The sequence below is a fragment of the Anguilla rostrata genome, chromosome 5 (genome assembly GCF_018555375.3).
Source record: "Anguilla rostrata isolate EN2019 chromosome 5, ASM1855537v3, whole genome shotgun sequence".
Classification (NCBI taxonomy): Eukaryota; Metazoa; Chordata; class Actinopteri; order Anguilliformes; family Anguillidae; genus Anguilla; species Anguilla rostrata.
The window spans coordinates 43824001-43843431 of NC_057937.1; the positions used below are offsets into that span (position 1 = coordinate 43824001).

Consider the following 19431-nt stretch of genomic DNA (forward strand, 5'->3'; position numbering starts at 1 on the left):
GAGGTCAAGCCCAGCGAAGACATCCCGAAATGCTCATCGCGTGAAGAAATGTAATGCACACTGTAAAGAACAGGGAGAGAAACAAGCCTGACGCCACAACCCCAAGCGTTTATAATCAGCGCGTCTGTTACACGAGTCTGTTACACGGGCTCATTTCCACTGCGCTCCTCATTAGGCTGGTTAATCAGAGAACGCGTTAGCGGACTGATCCAGCAATAACGCGACCGCTCTTTCAGCTGCTGGCCAGGATGCTGCCATCTCCTCTACCGCCTCACTACGAGGATTAATATTAAAAACCCATGTCCACTTATCAGGACACCATGTGACACAATACACAGATACACGACGCCACGCCCGGCGATATCCTGATAAACCTTAATGACTCAGTGATTGGCAATCATCAGCTGCTAATAAAGCCTTTGGGATGATTGCAAAGGCTCCAGGTCCACACACACACTCACACAGATCAATTCCCCCCCCTCCGCCCTCCAAAAAAAAGGAAAAGGAGGCTGGCCTTCCTCATTCTCCCCTGCTGCCCGACCCAGTCACGGAGCTGTCATCGCCAGGGCGCCGTGGCGACGGCGGAGGAGCACGGCGGAGGACAGAGAGACGCGCCGGCTGCCTGTTAAGGCTGACCCGTCTGCGGCCCAGAGAACCCAGCTGCGGGGGGGAAAAAAAGCCCTGCCCTTCAGCTGCAACTCTCCTACAACAGAGAGCATTTCTAATTAACGAAATAACGCAAGAATCTTAATAACGAGGCCGTGGGAGTTCCATCACGGATGGGCGCACAGCCGCACGCGGACGGGCCTGCTGACCGCTGCCCCGGCCGCGCCGCAAACGCCACGTGTGAAAACACCCCAGCTACTCACCGCACACAAGCAAACACACACACACCTTTCACTGTCCGGTCATCGTTCCCCTGCACCGCCAAAGCCACAGGCAGCCAGAAGTACAACAGCCATCTTAAGACGCGCGGCTGTAAGTGAATCGTTCAGACTGGAGAGCAGGTAACGCAGAGTCCCTAAGGTTTGATATTTATGGCTGCCATAGTGGCTGCGTTTCCATTCATTCCTGTGTAGCCTACACATGGCACTGCCCTTGTTAACAAGCACTATTTTCAAGCCTTTGTTCACAAGCACAATGGCGTATACAGATAAGCACGTGTACATTCAGTGCCCTATGAATGCAGCCAATTCCTCCACCCTGTGTGATGACATCATGAAACCAGAGAGAAAATCCTCCTGTTTATCGTAATTATAACCATGGCAACTGACAAAAAATGTGGGGTTACATGAATGTAAAGTTGATGGCTTTAGAAAAGACCAAGATTTAACGAGGGCTCGTTGCCTGTAATATATTGTTCTAAATCCTTCAAAAGACAAATTAAAAGCTCGGAATAAATCAGTGGCACATACTTAATCCCCAAGTCCTTTTAAGAGAAGAGATTGAAGTTCAATTTGATTGGTGTTTAGCGTAGTATAGGGGGAAAAAAAGCCTGCCAGACCCCAGGCCTAAAAATAACAAACCACATTATGCAGAGGCAAACATCCCTGTACATGGGAGAGGCGGTCCTGGCCACTGTTGGTGGATTAGGCCCACAGGACAATGACTTCCACTCATCAGCGTTTTCTATATGTGAAATGTAAATCCTGATAAATGCTCTGCTCTGCTCTACACTCAGCCTGACTCACAACCTGGCTGCTAACGTCTGAGAAGCCGAGGACGAAGCATATTTGCAAACATACAAAATGCGCGCTAGAACGTACATCGGCACGCATCACGCATGAACGCGCGTGTGTGTGACTGTGTGGTCGCGTGCAGGTAGAGTGTTAAATTGTCTATATAAACAAAGGCTGATAATGATGATTTCAGCAGAGAGAGCAGACAGCAGGAGGTCTGGAGTCAGGAGCTTAATTGAGTAATACCTGACGGGCGGTGCTGTGAGGGTGCCTGGACTGGCGGTAACGCTGCCCCACACCTGCGCAGTGACCCAGCCGTGCTCGTCCCTTATCGTGCCGCTTATCTCCGAGCACAGACACAGCCGGGCCCGAGAGGAAACGCAAACAGCCCAGCCAGCGGAGAGCTGGCGGTCTACAGGGGGGTGACCGCGGACCGCACGTAGACCCAGGCGCTCTCGGCGGCGCGGGTAAACAAAACGCCCGCGTCCGAGGGGTCCGAGGGGGCGGGTAGGCGGCCGGCACGTAGCGCACGGACGACCTGCGGCCTCAGGGGACTCTGCCCTCCGCCTCCGCGGGTGCGCTGGGGCCCACCGGTCCCCTCCGGTCCCGCTGAGGAGACCTGATGCTGTGATTGTGTGTTTGAGCCTTTCGGGTTTTTCGCGGCGCGAGCGGATTTGTGAAGGACGCGCGGCGGGGCTCTCCGAGCGGGGCTCCGGGTCAAATGGGCGGGGCCGGCCGTCCCCGTCTCAGCGGGGCGGTGACGGCGCCCGCGGCCCGCAGGGACTGGCTGAGGCCCGTCTCCCGGGGAAACGGGACGGGAAAATGGCCGTTAGAAGCCCCTCTAAGGTCTGCTGCTTGCAGGCTCGGCCGCGAGCTAAGGAGCTTGGGCCGCGCGCGACATGCGCAGGCTTTGGGCTAGGCTGACCCCCGACCTGTGACCCCTGACCCCCTGTACCACCCTGTGAGGGCAGGTGCAGTAATTAGCTGTCACAGGGACGTACGCTGGCCAACACTCTCATCTGGCCGCTGTTATGACAGAGGAGTTTGTAAAGTCAACAGACAATCAATCAGCATCCTTTAAACACTTGTGTTCATTTTGAGAATGCCCCTTTGATATTTTCTATGTAGCATGTTTAGTAATCAACGGCACCAGAACCAGCTGCATGGAAGCTGAGCCCTTTACAGATCATTTGAGATTCAATTCTGATGGACAAATTTGTCCGAATCCAACTTAATCCCACTGATTTACTGCGGGGTGGGGGGGGCGGGGCTTAACAATTCTACAATGCAATGAAACAAAACCGGGGAGCTGGAATAAGCACTACTCAACACTCACAGGAATGGGTCATTTCACCAGTTACGCCAGAAATTCTGAATTCTTCACGGAAAATATGTATTAATCTGACAGATTACGCACCAGCACAATTCTAAGCACATTATAATGATCTGGACGGAGAAAGTTTATCTGGAAAAACCCATTAATAGATTATTACATTCAATTTGGAGTGCACGGAACACGCACATCTGCCACAGATCATTTGGAATGCGTGAAAACGGGGGGGGGGGGGTCATTAAAAACAGAAAGACTTGCGTCTAAGACCTTTCTGAAACCCTTCAGTGCTAAATCTTTTCAGACAGGGCTGGTGGCATAATGTTGATAATTACAATCTTGCCACAGGCAAGATCACCGGTAGGCTACAGACTACAGAAAGTCCTGTCAATGCACATACTGTCTACTCACGGCACAGACAAGTCAACGTGGGGACTTTTCCATTGTGGGCCCTTGTCATTTTCAGAACAGAATAAATTTTCTTCCTGCGCACACATTTCAGTAAAAACACTTTCACTATATTCAGAAAACAGAACAGAAAATGTGAACTCCTTTTTCAATACTATGTCTACAGTCTGGAAGAATAAACCTTGACAATATTTCAGCATGCTGTTTACAATATTTTCCTTTTCTACCTGCCAACAAAATGCCCACAGCACAAGGGCAAAGGCCTCGTGAGCATTTATGAAAGAAAAACCATGAAGAGCATCACGCTGAACCTTGGACTGTCCTCACTGTTAGACACAGGGGGAAGAGAGCTTTAACAGCACCCTGTGTTTGGCAGTCCAGTCATAGTGACATCACCAGGCCTGGTCGTGACTTTCCGTCACCCAAATGAAACCCGGGTCCTGGCTGCTGCTGTCACACACACACACACACACACACACACACTTCTGCTGCGGTGAGGACAGCCATGGTGTTTGGGGGGGGGGGGCACTCATCTGGACAAGCGCTTCTGATTTTGAGTGCCGCTTCAAAACTTAATCAAACATGGATCTTTCCACACCCACTGGATGCACCATAACTGTAACAGATGCCCAGAACACATAAACCAGTTTGAGAACTAATACAACTGGAATACAGATTTTTTTTACATTAGAACTATAACCTGTGAAGCCTGATGCTACACAGTTGTGAAGAATGTTTACATAACCAAGTAAGAATCAGAATCAGAATCAGAATCAGAATCAGAATCGAATTTATTGCCAAGTACATTTACACATACGAGGAATTTGCTTTGGTCAACACACCGAGGCAGCCATCTGCGGCGCCAAAGGTTGCTCTTTATGAATGCTTATGCTCAATGCATCCTGCCAAGTTAGAAATATCACTGTAGGTTGTAAGTAGGTGCAGAAGTAATTACCTATTTCCACAAACGGAGCCAAACCACGGATGGATTTTACATTAACCGTGAAGTGCGTTCCAAACTCCATAACGCGGTTTAAGTCATATTCTCCCATGTCCAGAGCAACATTTCTGAACTCTAAATTCCTTCTTTCAAAATGTAATTTATTCATATGCAAGCCACACCCTTCAGCTCTGAAATAACAGTGACTGCAGGTGCTACGCTACGCGTGTGCGCGGGCGAGCCGCCATCCCTGAGGGCTCCCGCAACGCTCGCCACCTCCTCAACCTGGGAAAGAAAAACACGAGAGCCCAACCTGAACAAACACCCAGGCCCACGGCCTCACCGGCGTGTGGAAGTTTAGACTGCCTCCGCTTTGTTTCGACGGTAGCTCCGCAGAGCCAAAGAGGATGTGTCCGTTCTGTGCCAAGGCAAACCCGGAGCTCTGATGCCTCCCGTCAAGGACAAAAACACACAAGGTAATTTGTGTTTATGTTCAGGTGCACCTCATTCACTATACAATGTTCAGCAAACAAAACCAAGAAGATGTAAAATAACAGAACGACATGGAACAGATTTACAACATTAAAGACCTCCCGTTATCCCCTCAAATATCAGGATTTGTTTAAAGACATAAAATTACTTTTTTTTAAGGCATCAAGCTAAACTTGAATTTTGACTATTTAAACACAGAAACAGAACGCCTTCGCAGAGCCAGGCTGAAGGGAACGGCACAATGAGGAGCCTGCCATATCCTCCATCGTTCGCCATAACCCTTTATCATTTTTGGCGGAAAGATATAACTGTGCCGTTCTGAAGCTCTAACCTCTTGGCGGAACCGCGAAGAGATGCAAAAGATGTGCCAAGTAACCTGCCTTCAAAGGACCTCCATCACTATGGCAACAGCACGATCCTCTGTAACCAAGTTGGGCGATGACCTGTGATACAGAAATGAAAGCTGTCCAAACTCGGGCCCGATCCTCCCTGTAGTAGCGGAGGCCCTGCGCCAGAAGAAGGCACTCATTTGAACTAGTGGGATTTCAACGCATCACAGACCCCAGCAGCCCACGGTTCTTAGAGCGAGGTTGCAGGTTATCTAAAAATAAACAGCTGCCTCTGGAAGAAAGAGACGCACCTTGCACAACACAGACGGGCTCCGAAAATGAAAGGAGGTCTGTTTAACAAAGGGCTGGGATGGGACCGCTTGACAAAAATTTTAAGTTCTGAAAAAGCACACACGTTTATACACACACACACACATATATATATATATATATATATATACATACACACACACACACACACACATATATATATACACACACACACACACACACACACACACATATATATGTACATACACACACACACACACATATATATGTACATACACACACACACACGTGTACATAAATATACAAATAATACTTCATTCAGATTTAGGGACTGGGATCTCTGCTGCTACATCTGTGAAGTGTTCAGACCGTCATTAATCACAGGCTCCTCTGGCAATCCCGCGGAGGAAGTGCATTCTGCACGCGAGGAGGCCATCGGGCTCTAATGTGGATCTGCATAAGCACGCCCTCGACAATCAGGGCCCGAGTGAGCCCAAATCAGCCAGGATGGGGAGAGAGGACGAGAGCCTTCCGGAGAGCACCGCCGCCGCTTCCTGTGAACAGCCTTTCAGCTGGTCCTGGAGAAGACGCGCTCAAGTCCCCGCCACCCAAAGACGCCGCCGAAGTTATAAATATTGCATCTGCTTTGAAATAATTCATTAGAAAGTAAACGCACCGCTTCAAAGGCACATTTTAAACAAAAAAATAAATAAATAAGTACATAAAACAGAATTTCGCAAATCCACTGAAAGCGCTTTGAAGATAAGCTGCGCTCGAGTAGACTTTTGTCACCTTTTAAATCGTGGCGTGTTGCGCTATATGTGTCGGTTCCCTTTTTGTTTTCCAGCGAGAAATTATCTGAAAATGCACGCTGAATACTTTCCCCAAGTTCTTTAAGACCGTTCGCCAAAAGAAAATTAAAGAAAGAATTGTAACCCCTTCTCTAAGTCCCTGACGAATAATGTGGAATCATGCTAATTCCTGATTTTTACCTGCTCATTAATAATTAATGAGCACATGAAACACCACGGACTAATCCAGCAATATAGATTAAAAAAAGAATCCGGGCTGAAGCAGAAAGCTGTATCGAGGATCCATCAAACGCTCACTGTGGAAAACACAACTGGCTGTGCGCTTCGCTCAGAGGGAAAGCTACTCGACTGAAAGCATCTACTGACGGCACCATCATTCAGCATTCCCTTTAACTTCACCGCTCTCTGTCATTTTATATTGCTGATCAGCCACCTGGGAAAGGAGCATAAAATAATTCAGCATTCAGTATTTTTTTTTACAGAATCTATTTAATATTGAACAACCACCTCACACTTAAGCAATCCTAAATAATTTACCCATGCATGTTAGGTAATGATGTTGCTTATTCACTGTTTGGTGTGCAATGATTATTGTGGTTCCTCCAAGATAATAACAGAATATAAATAATCACATCCCACTAATGTGACTGCAGAATCATTATCCAGCAATTAGCAATTTTAAATACTAAATTCAAATGAAATCAATCTGATATCTGTTGTAAATAAACACAGGTTAACAGGAAAAATTAGTCAGCCCAAATAACACAGCGATTACAAAACAAGCGTCTCAAAATTACGACCAAAACAAATAGGCTACAGGAATTGCAAATTGGCTTTTCGTAGGTAACGGCAACAGAATGTGTCACCGTGTTTTTCTCATCTCTCCTCTGAAGAATGTCAATGGAGAGCCTAATGTAACCTGCAGACAGGTTTCCTTACTGGGACACTCAAACTTAGATGAACAGCGTTGGTATTTTTCTGCATAACAGCACTACTTCACATGGACGTGCCTGGCCAAATAAGGCAGCTATGTAGTCCACTGCAGCCTCTCACGCCTATACTCTTTTAAAAGAAATATCACTGAATAGTTGATGACCTCATTATCGAATATCCCTAAAAAAAACATATACAAAATGACATATGGAAACAAGTCAATACTGTGGGGGTCACGGCAGCCGAATTTCAGTAATAAATTCGCAGGCCCAAACTCTAGGAGTGTTTAAGAGAGCTTCAAGCGTCCTTTGAAAAATGCTATTAGTATATTACACTTTAAATGACAGCTCAATGCTAAATTTATTTGAGGTGTGACGTTAATTTTCAGATTTCCATAAAAACGTGAAGGGCCACTGGCTAAAAACACAGGAGGGCTCCGCTACACTTGAATAATGTTCCATTTAAACCCCTAAATGTACATTCACAACGAGGGACGGTTACTGAGTTAGAAACGCCAAATTGCTGTTAATTCACCATTACAGCGCTTTGCCCTTCGATATACAACCCATAAATTTCATATCACGTTTTATTAGTGCCATCGCAACCACAGTACTATAAACTGATCTTCAAAGTTATGCCCCTTAGCCGAAAAGAGAATTGCACAATTACGTAGCTCAGGAAACTGCAGGATACACTCCATTTAATGCAAAGCAAAGCAAAGGCAAAGCAAACTGCTGATCTTACATTTACTACAGCACAAATTCAACAGTGTTCCATTGGTTCAGAAAAGAAAGCAAGCTGGATCGTGTCATGAAATGCGTAGGGGAGTATAACCTAGATATTTTACAGAACAGCAGAATGATTCAATGCAAACCAATGGGGTGCCATTTCAACTAGCTAATGCGAATGCGAACTATCATAAGAAATCCAGGAAACAAACTGTCCTGCGATGTAAAATGTAACGTGACCCCATTTTCACTGTAAAGCTTGACCCTAGATGGCTCCTAGTCGATTTCCATCATTCCTGTCACACTGATTCACTCAGATATCGTTTCTGGCCAAGTCCGCTGTAGGTTGGAAAAGACAACGTCGCCGCTTCCAGTCTAAATCCTCTGAAAAAGAAGCTAATCAAATACCACTGTGATTTGAGTTGATCCACACAAAGACCAGCCAGGGACACGGAGAAAACACAAAGCTGTCTCCGACCGCAGCCGGACGGTAATGACACATAACAATCGGCCGCCGTGTAGATCTGGCGCGTACCCGCAGTCAGAGCGAGGTAACGCGCTGCTGTCCTGGTCATGTGTACCGGGACGGACAAATCAATCACGGCACCCTGATCCAGCAGAGTTCCATTACAGCCTGCGCTAGCCTGGTTCCAGCTCCGCAGCGAAAACGGGGCATAAATACTCCGCCCGCAGTGCGCAGCCGGGGGTGGCATCGCTGAGACAATGAGTGATAAGGGGTTGCGCAAAGTGCTCGACGCGCACAAACTAACTCCCAAAGTGTCGACGGCATATTAATCGCCGCCGTCTGCGTGCCTGCGATTTCCCGCGATGCAGGTATTTAAGGCGAGGGGAACACGAGGTACAGGCTGGACGACTGTGGACATGGAATCAAAGCCCACGAGACACGCTTCAGAAATGCTCCTTTTCGCCTTTTTTTCATGAGCAGGAAAATGGAGAATTTAAACATTTACCCGCGCTTGCAAAAAGGCCAAAACATGTTGCCACTGAACAAATCCCAAAAGCAGATCAGATCGATCGCACATTGGCAAAATCTCCTGCACCTCATCCCTGCCGGCTTTGTCCCCCCGACTATGGTACCAAACAAAAATGATTAAAAACATGAGGCCAGTGAATTACAAGGATGAATACAAGAACTTCCTTTCATGCACGGAACCCCTGCTTCCAGTGATTGTTGTCCTGTCACATGACTAACACGACGGACCTAAAGAGTCACAGGAATACTTCTGCTTTTTCCCATTTCTTTCACCAACATTCTTCTTCTAAAATCATCAAGTTTTTTTTTTTTTTCTTGGCAAACAAGAACGATTCCATCCTGTCCACTTGTTTTTGCTAATTTCCCATCAGCAATGAAAACATCCTCCGGTCAACAATCCGGCTCTAACCACAAAGCCTGCTAAGAAAAGAAGGACTGCGCGGCCCAAAACGAGAGAACAGTTCAGTTTATGTTATTAATTTTTTTTAGCTTTTCATACAAACCTCACCACCTCATCACACGTGACTGGTGCTGCTGCGCGGTCAGGTCACAGTAAGCGTGGCAGGGTTCGGCACTGTGCGGACGGCTGGGGGAATTCTGTGGCAGACGCCGCTCTGAGAGGCGGGAGTCGTAGCCCGCGGGCTGCGTGCGCGCGCGGGGGGCCGCAGTCGCCCGCGGCGGGACGGGCAGCTCCGCGCGGACCTCCCGGCTCTCGCCCCCGTGGGGGCGGGGCTTCTAGCAGCAGAGGCAGACAAACAGGAAGCGTGACCGATTCCAACTCCGACTGACCCGTGCGTTTAAAAAAAAAGTGCCACCAGACAGCAGGACATACCATTGTTTTTCTATTTTAAACAATAAAAGGAGGCCCACTTGGATGCTGGTTTGCAATCGACAAATTGTGTGAGACTCGCACACGTGCCTGTCCGCCCAATACTTTATAGGCAGCCTTTCAAACTACAACACTACAACCAATAAAAGGGTGTTATCATCACATTTTAGACATTGGTGTGCCTTGTCTCAGATTGTGCTTCTTGTCCAAGTCAAGGAAATACACTACATTTTTAGCACAACACAGTAATGTGGTTACAGCAAGTCTGATTTAACTACTCCATGCACATGTTATGAGTTATCCCCTGAATGGGATGATAAATAGGCCTGTATACTTGCTACCAAATGGGATTACAGAAAGCCAAACCAATGTTAACTAGTGACATTAACCCTTAATATCTATATTACCCATTAACTTTAGGAAGAGTAACATTTTACTACACTTGATTCTGATGGGGTCTCACTTACTGGGTGCAACACAAAGGTGAAAATCCTCAGGACACTTTAGGGCTTTTAGCCACATCACCAGCCCATTCCCGAGGCTATCGCACACGTCGCGTGCTGCATCAACATTTAGCCTCTATTTTGATGGTAAAGATTGCCACAGATAAATGCATTCCATTCACAAACAGAAATAAGCTAAATTGACTTCTTCTTGTACAGATTTAAGAAAATAAGCCAAGATTAAGCTTCATTCAGTGAGCCTGCACTACATCCATCAGTACAATAAACATTTGTAGCCAACAGTGGGCCCAATATCACCCATCAGCCAGTATGCTTGCCTAAGAACTGATTTTTTAAGCCAATGTGATGTTGTATTGTGCTACACCTACTTGAACAGGGCACAGGGTTGATTAATTGGGGGGTAACCAACAATATCACTTGCCCAGAGTAAGTAAAACTTCATTTACTCCCTCAGCTTTTGTTAGTATAAAGCTAGTAGGCTATTTGGCTAAGCATTAGTTAGCCAGCATTATTTGGTTCACAGCAACATTAGCTAGTAAATTCTCTCACAGGTAAACAGTAAAACATTTCATGTAAGCTGATTTGGAGTTATCAACAAATCATTGGAAATGTCATAGCATAGTTAGTTGATTGTATGGTACTTCTGGCAAAGTTAATCTTCTTGAATTTTTGCTAAATGGGAAGTATAATCATTTTTTTCATTGGCTATATTTGCCCTGTTCCATTTACTAGACCTCCAAACACACTGAATTTTTATTCTGTGAATGAACATGTTATTAAACATTGAGGTGTATGCCTTTTATTAATTACAGGGACATTTTACAGCCATTTATTACATAGTAAGGAGAACGCAATAACATCCAAATTGTGTGAGATTATACTGTACTGCTCTATCCCTAATGCTCTATCCCATATGTTTGATAACAGTCTGCCAGTAATAGAATGCATACATGCGCAAATAATATTAAAACTGATTTTATCGCATCAACGTTCCTCATGTAAATCATATGAACGCAAGATTTGAGCTATTTGGTTGCAGGTTATGAGCCATTACATATTGGGTGTTGGCCTATGTGATTGCCCACTGCACTTGAAACAAAACCTTCAAATATCAGAATCAACACTGGCATCAACACATAGCGATGAAGAAATACTGGATGTTGGAATCAACATAAAATTTCTGTCAGCGCACTTCTACGTGCGTCACAAGGCAAGAGCTACCTGTCGGACTTGCACCAACAGACTTCAGTGGTCACGGTTCTTAGCCTCACTTTTCCTCACGTTCTAATTCACTGCAATCAAATTATGTGGCTGATGCCATTTTCCCCAGTCGTCCACAGATCCACTTTGCACAGTCACTGGTATGGATGGAAATGAGAAGTTATGGCGTTTGCACTGAATTTACACGAATCGCGCAGTCATTGCAAAGTGTCAGTTGAGATGGACATAACTTCATTTCTGTGTAGGATCTCAGTGAGAGGCCAAGTAGTAAAGCATCAAGAGGTGCAAAGCTAATTTTAGAGACCTGTCTGTGCATGTCCGGTGATTCAGACATAAATGCACCAGGTCACATGATGCTAATAAATTCCATGCTATATTAAATCATATGGCACACAGTACAGTGTAAAATACAGAATTCATTTTTCTTTATACTGAATTACTATTTAGGTTTGTGAAAAATATTTTCTGCAACAGCTTATATTGGCCTTTTTTGGACAGACAAATTTCCATAATACTCGGAATATCATTTTATTATTCATTTATACCACCGCAGGTAAAGAAAAATTGAATCTAGTTAACTCTCACATCCTACTTTTAAGGAGAATTAAATTATGCATCAGTGTTCTTCGTCTTTCTTTTTAGATAAAAAGTGTTCTTCAGTAAAAAAAAAATAATAATAAAATACAAGCTTGAGGCACAAAAGGCCATTTTTGCTTCTTTTGTCTTGGTATTCAGTTATCCACTAGAAAGTGTGTCCTTTATATGGAACAGAGCTGTTACTACACGCCTGGCTTTGTTTCCAGGCATAGCAGAATTATTCCAGAGACATAGTGCCCATTGTTTTCCCTCAGCAGAATCTGATTAAACAATAGGTCTGCTTTGGTGAAAGATCCCGCAATAGGCACACTTACTCAAAAAAGAATCCCCATTAAAGCAATTTGAGGCTTTTAAGAACAACTTTATCAACACGTGGAGAGCGGGATGCCCCTCCCCACCCTAACCCCCACCCCAAAGCATGCGCCAGGACACAGACGGACACATGCAGTCGCACGCCCCTCCCCTACCGCCAAAAGCACAGATGACCTTTGACAGTGCAACTAAACTGCGATGCGCCCACCATTGAGATGAGATTTAGCAATGTGTGAAAACCGCAAGAGCCAGTTCTTTGGGGAACTGAAGCTACAGGAAATCCCCACCTACTTTACGCAGCTCAGATTGTGATTGGGGGAGGGCATACATGCATAAGCCAGCGGTTGGAAGGAGGAATTCCCACTCATATACCACAACAGAAAATGGGAAGGCAATCGAATCAATAATAAAATAAAACACGGAAGCAACAATTATTTAATATACTCCCCAAGCACTTCAGCATTTAAAAATAAATAGAAAAATAGTACATTACATTTATTTGGCAGCATTACATAGTATTCTCTTTAACTTGGGAAAAACAAATAGGCTCAGCACTAACGGTTTAGACAATAACTGACTGTACATGAAGAAACCAATACGATCATTAATGTCATTGATAAGCAATATATCTTCATCAAAAGATCAGCATCACACTATCACGAGAAAATAAACAACTGCATGAAGCAACTTAAAAGGTATACAGTACAATATTATTTATCACTGCATGAGCCAAACAAAAAGTCATGTAAAAAACAAAAAACTTTAAATGGTAAGAAGACACTATGCATGACTGATACATAAGAAGTTAGAATACTGGAGCACAGCAGGAGCTGTCACACTAATACATCCCCAGAGAAAATTTGGAGAAATACAGCCCACCACAATCCGTGCTCTTCGTCCGAACTCGGTTTTCTTTTCGCACGCTAACTACAGTCCTTCCACGCCCATTCCAGATGGACATGTGATATTTCAGAGCCCAGATGTGTAAAGCACATGCAGGATTCACACAGGTAAAGAGGAGGATCAGACTGACTGTGAACACTGGTCCCGTCAGCTCCTCATTAACACGAACAGAACAATCAGCCAAAACGCCTCGAGACATAGCAACCCTTCACCACTAATCAATTATTTACAAAACTGAAAGCGGCAATAATAGAGATACCATAAATGATAGGGAGGGAAGACAGTCACTAAAAAGCAGTGAATATGGAACAAACATGTTACACATTTAGATACCAAACATGAATCCAACCTGGCGCACTGAATTGGCTGCTCCCCAAAGTAGTTGGTCGGTTTTTCCCACTGTTGACAGGTGGTGAAAACATCTATAGAGGGAAATATTGTCCAAATATAAGTCCACATTTCATTATGAATGCATTTAGTCCTTTCATATATGTATGCACACAAACACAAATTTCAAGAGCACATTTATCATCATCTATTATTGAATATTCACTTACACTAATTTGGGACTAAAATTGACTTGGGAGCAAGTAAGTATTTCTGTCTTGTAAAACTGGAAAACTTATTACAGAGAAAATCCACGCTGAAAGTGTTTCACTGCTACAATTACTTTTCTAAACTGCAGGTAATGAGTGAGAAAATTGTGAGAGTAAAACCAAAGCACCCTTTGCAATTCATTTTAATATCTGTGAATTTGTTTGATATTCAACTTTTGCTTAAGGCATGTGGTTTGTATCTTTAATCGACGTTGTGTGTGTGTGTGTGTGTCTTCGCTGACCCAGAATTTAATTTAATTTAATTTAATGAGATCTAAAGATACACCAAACTTCCGGTGTTACTATTTATTTACGCAGACAAGGACTATGAGACGTGCTGCCAGTATTGTTTAAGTAATTAAATTTTCAGAATAATAGAATAATCGCATTAAATTTACAACTACACGAATTGAACAATATCCTACCGCGCTAAAATCCAGCAAATCACTCAATTCCTTATCCGTTCCAATAGCGGCAATCCGCTGCTGAGGGTTCATCCTGGCGGTCCTTTGCACCTATAAAATAAAATGGGCACGAAAAGCGGAGCTATTTTCTTCAGTCCCATAGAATGGCAAATATTTCCCTTTCCACAAAAGTCAAATCCATACTGCACAACAAAGTAACAAATTTCGATTTAATCAAAATTCCCACTGGAATAAACTATTGCGACTGACGATATAACTTCCACAAATGCTTACGCTATGGTGTCTGTTCAATTATATTACGAATAAGGCTATTAAGTTGAAAGCAATTCTGACCCGTTATCCTAAAATTTCAAAAGGCGTGCAAATTCTTCGGTGACACCGCAACTATTGTCAGAAAGCTCTTCTCGATTGAAGCAGCTTTATCTTCAGGCACTAACTCCAAAGGATATGTCACCAATAGCAGCCTACTCATAAACTGACTTGAAAGAAAAGCTAATGACTACGTAAGTATGAAGACATAACTCCCCACCACAAATCGATAGCGATATGTAAAGCTGAAACCCAATTTGTGGAGAACACTGCGTCCCTACATACACAACACTACCCGACCAGTGTCATTCGCTTCAGCAAGCATCATCATTTTTTTTCCTTTTTTGTGCCAGCACGTATGGTTACTGTAGCTTATTGTATAAACCTCGCTTGGCTAACAACTTACAGCATTGCGGTGGTGTATTCGCCACTTCACGCCAACTACAACGTATTCAAGAATGATGAAGATATCAGTTCGTTTTGATATTTGGGAAGTATGTTAGTGCCTCGTTAGGTATAAATCAGTCACTGATAGAAAGAAATGGCAAACATGTAGGCTACCTACAATGAAGATACGAAAGCATACAGTACTAATAGTGTGTTCTTGATACAATTCGAAACATAAGCAACTTAGGCCACGTCGAGTTAGAGCGGTAAAGCAAATGCCGACCATTAAGCTAGCCTACTCCGAACCAGCTCCAGTCTTTCTTGTATCCCAACTTCTTTCACCCAGTCCGAGACCCTTTTTTCAAACTCACTATATAATGTTTACCTTTTCCCGTTTAAAAGTCCAACTAGGGCGATCGGGTGTGAGAATGGAAGCCTTGTTTCCCTTCTTCTTGTGGTACAGAGTTTGGAATCAATGCGTTTGCAGCAATATTTGCAAAATATTCCCTGAATGTAACTTACGAGTTTCCCTTAGGCAGACATTTTTGCTTCGCAAACCTTATCACCACGTTGACGTTCGATGTTGTATCCTTCCGCCAAACGGAGCTAAATCATGTTTCTTCTTAACCCCTCATACACCAAGGGGGTTTGAATGACAGGTCTAACAGACATGTGGAAGATTTTCTTTTAAACAACGTACTGAATATTTAAAATTAATATTTATTTATTTTATGGTCGAATTCAGAAGAAAAATGACTAATGAGAAATCTGGCTCACCAGTTGTAATATCCAGTTCTAGAAAAAGAAATAAACACATTATACATATATAGTGAGCTCCATAATGTTTGGGACAAAGACATTTTTTCATGATTTGTCTCTGTAAAATACAAAACCAGTGACATAGGCCCTTTGGAAAGGCCCTTTGCCTTTCCAAAATCAACTGTTTAAGAAGAAAGAGAGCACTGGTGAGCTCAGTAATTGCAAAGGGCCTGGTAGGCCCAGGAAGACCTCTACAGGTGATGACCCAAGAATTCCTACCATAATTAAGAAAAAACCCCTGCCAACAGATCTGAAACACTCTTCAGGAGGCAAGCGTGAATGTGTCAGTGCCAATGGTTTGTAGAAGACTTTGTGAACAGAACTACAGAGGCTACCCTGCAAGATTCAAACCACTAGTTAGCCACAAAAACAGAATGGCCAGGTTACAGTTTGCTAAGAAGTACCTAAAAGAGCCTGCAATGTTCCAGAAATAAAATTGTGTGGACAGATGAGACCCAGATTCACTTGTATCAGAGTGATGGCAAGAGTCAAGCGTGGAGAACAAAAGGAACTGCCCAAGGTCCAAAGCACCGCCCCCCCCACCTAAATATGTGAGACATGGTGGTGGGGGTGTTATGGTTTGGGCATGTATGGCTACCACAAGTACTGGCTCACTGATCTTCAGTTATGATGCAACTGCCGATAGTTGAATTAATTCTGATGTGTACAGAAGCATCTTATCTGCTCAAGCTCAACTGAATGCCTCCAAATTACTTGGATGACGCTACATCCTACAGCAAGACAATGATCCCAAACATGCTGCTAAAGGAACCAACAGAGTTTTTCAAAGCCAAAAACTAGAAAATTCTTGATTGGCCAAGTCATTCACCTGATCGGAATCCAGCTGAACAAGTATTTCATATGCTGAAGAAAAAATCTTAAGCAAACTAGTCCCCAAAGCAAGCAGGAGCTGAAGACAAGCCGCCGTACAGGCCTGCCAGAGCATCACCAGAGAAGATAGCACCTGATTATGTCTATGGGTCACATACTTCAAGCAGTCACTACATGCAAAGGATGTGCAACAAAGTATGAAACATGACTACTTTGATTTACATAACATTATTATGTCCCAAACATTATGGTGCATTGAAATGGGGGGGGGGGCTATGTATAAAAAGTGCATTCGTTGTTTCAAATAGCATCAGTCTAAATTTTTCAAGTTATTTTTTGCAACAACTTTTTTTGGGGGGGGTTATACTTTAATGTGCAACTATTATGTTCATCGAGTGGAGGTGGGTGGGGGAGGGAGGGGGGGGCATCTGATCAATTACTCATGGAATCTTTGATTACAGGTTGTTTCTATTGCCAAATTTCTTCTACACTTGAAAGCCTGTGCCTTACATTGCCACTGACCAAGAGTTTCTCCAATCTTGTGTGTTTGCTCTTGAATTAAGGCACTGTGACATGGATCAGAGGATGTCTGATTAAAGACACTATCAGAACACAGGCCCAGACTGAGGCTTTGTCATTTGAGTGGAAGGTGGTGGAAAGCTGTAACACACAGTAGGTTAAAAGGATAGGCCTCCACAAAATTGAAAATGTTGCTTCTGTTGAATTAGGCATAGAAAATGGCATAAATCTGCCCTTTCATGTTGCAGTTTCAGGAGAAACTTTATTAATTTGGTGATAAAGTGGTCTAGTGTTTCCAGAGACAGGCCTCACTTTTGAATGTAAAGAAGTTGAGATTGTCACTGTGCTGTAAATGTGTATGAATGGTTATGGTCAGCGATATATTTGATTAAACATAATGCAAGCACATGGGAAAACAGCTATTCTTCGGTTGTTTCAGCCCATCAATTAATTTTTTATTTATTTTTTTTATTTTATACATAAAAAAAGACGAAACCGTTTCTCCTGGAGGGACTAACAATGAATAGGAACTACTTTTTCTTCCGCTGAGGCGAAGCCCAAAAAAGAGAAAAAAGTGGCGTGCTACGTTCATTTTGTTGTGAGTGACTGACAGCGGTTTACTGGCTCACATCTAAGTGCTAAAGCAACCCCTGAAGGAGAATTTGCGTATCATCAATGGCCATTCAAAATATAATGAGGGTTGTGTCTTCCGGATTAATTGTGAAACTTTGGAGATAAAATTTGAGGATTAGGGCCAAATACATGATCTTAAACATATTACATGTTTTATTACAGTATTTTAATATTGTGAACAACTGTTACAAAAAGGATGGATATGTTACCATCCATATCTAACTTACTATCACACAATAGCTCACACCAGGATCTACAGGGTCTGGATTGAAACTGATTTGATTGATGATAAAAACCTATTGATTGTTCACCTTGAATGTTCAGTCATTTCAAGAAAATTTATATTTAGATGCTCCTTTCCTGTAATGTGTGTGTGTGTGTGTGTGTGTACGCACATATTACATACCTTACTTATATGATTCATATTAAGTCTAAGCTGCCATTGCAGAAAAATCAGAGCAAGAGATATTTTGGAAGACTCTGTTTTAAAGGAAACGTGGCTATTTCATTTACATGTATAAATTAAATGTATTTCCACAGAGAAGGCCACAAAAATAGCCTATATAAATCAGATAAGAGCTGAGCAATAAAAAATGAGCATGAAACCAATCTTTGTTTATGAGCATTTGCCTTGCTTTATTTTAGTTTTGTAGATGAACAAGAATATTAAACAAACATAGTATTTATCACAAGGTTTGGGATCTTGATCTGTAAAAAATGTTTATGTTTTTAAACATTCATAACAGATAATAATTGTGTTTTATTTTGGACTACTTTCTTTTGACAAGTTAAAACATTTGCATCCAGTGGTTTTGTTGTTCTTGTACAATAATTAATCTCATTTTAAGGCATAAATATATTCACATCCACAGAAAAAAATGTCTATTAAAGGTTTTTTATTGCTGAATTGATCCAATAAATTCAACAAGATTCTATTTGTTGATGGACATTTCCATTCTAAACACAATACACAATTTTATTGTTTAACGGAATGCATGGTGCTGCCATTTAAATAAACTGTCATCAATTTGCCCTAAGAGCCTACTAATGTATCCAACTAGAGCGCCACCTGTTGACAATTAAATGTGATGAATCTATGTAAATTGGGTTTGGGCTGTCAATATTATTCCAAACATCCTAATTAATCTGGCAAGTGATTTATTTTAACTTCTGGATTTTCTCTTATTTGGAGCCATGCAAAGCTTAGTAATTTTACTGAAAATGTACTGTTTTCATATATTTCACGCATACAGTAATGAATTCATGAAAATATACTCTGCCACAAAAAAAAATGCATGTTGAAACTAGATCTAAAAAATATCCCCACAAATCTAAGAAAGGAATATAAGAAAATTAATAATTTGTGACTAAAATGCTTACTGTAGAGGCATAATATAAAAAGGTATTCTATTTGGAAATTGGAAATTTAGCATAAATCCTACTAATGGCTTTTTTTTTTTCTTTTGAGCAAAGCATACAAAAAGACAGCTTGCTTTAATACAATGAAATAGAAACTGAATAAAGGTACTCATATAGCACCATTGTCATTTTTCATGTGCCAGATACGCTAAACATAAAATACTAATATGCCAAATATATCATACATAAAACACAATTATCAGTTGCATTTTTTCTTTTTCAGTATGAGGA

General features: G+C 42.7%; 1 protein-coding gene across 3 annotated transcripts in view; it reads right to left on the reverse strand.

The window, feature by feature from the left end:
* The window catches only part of LOC135255346 (transcription factor 12-like), a 105316-nt gene extending 89763 nt beyond the window's left edge, over positions 1 to 15553 (reverse strand). Inside the window, exons 1-3 of one of the 3 annotated variants that reach the window (XM_064336396.1) lie at positions 15365 to 15553; positions 14284 to 14373; positions 13612 to 13684 (exon numbers count right to left, since the gene is read on the reverse strand). In XM_064336396.1, coding sequence (XP_064192466.1) covers positions 13612 to 13684; positions 14284 to 14355 — 145 coding nt within the window. In that variant the 5' untranslated portion in view covers positions 14356 to 14373; positions 15365 to 15553. The remainder of the gene's footprint in view (positions 1 to 13611; positions 13685 to 14283; positions 14374 to 15364) is intronic. The other 2 variants (XM_064336397.1, XM_064336398.1) reach the window with 2 other exon arrangements.
* Between the last annotated feature and the right edge of the window lie 3878 nt (positions 15554 to 19431).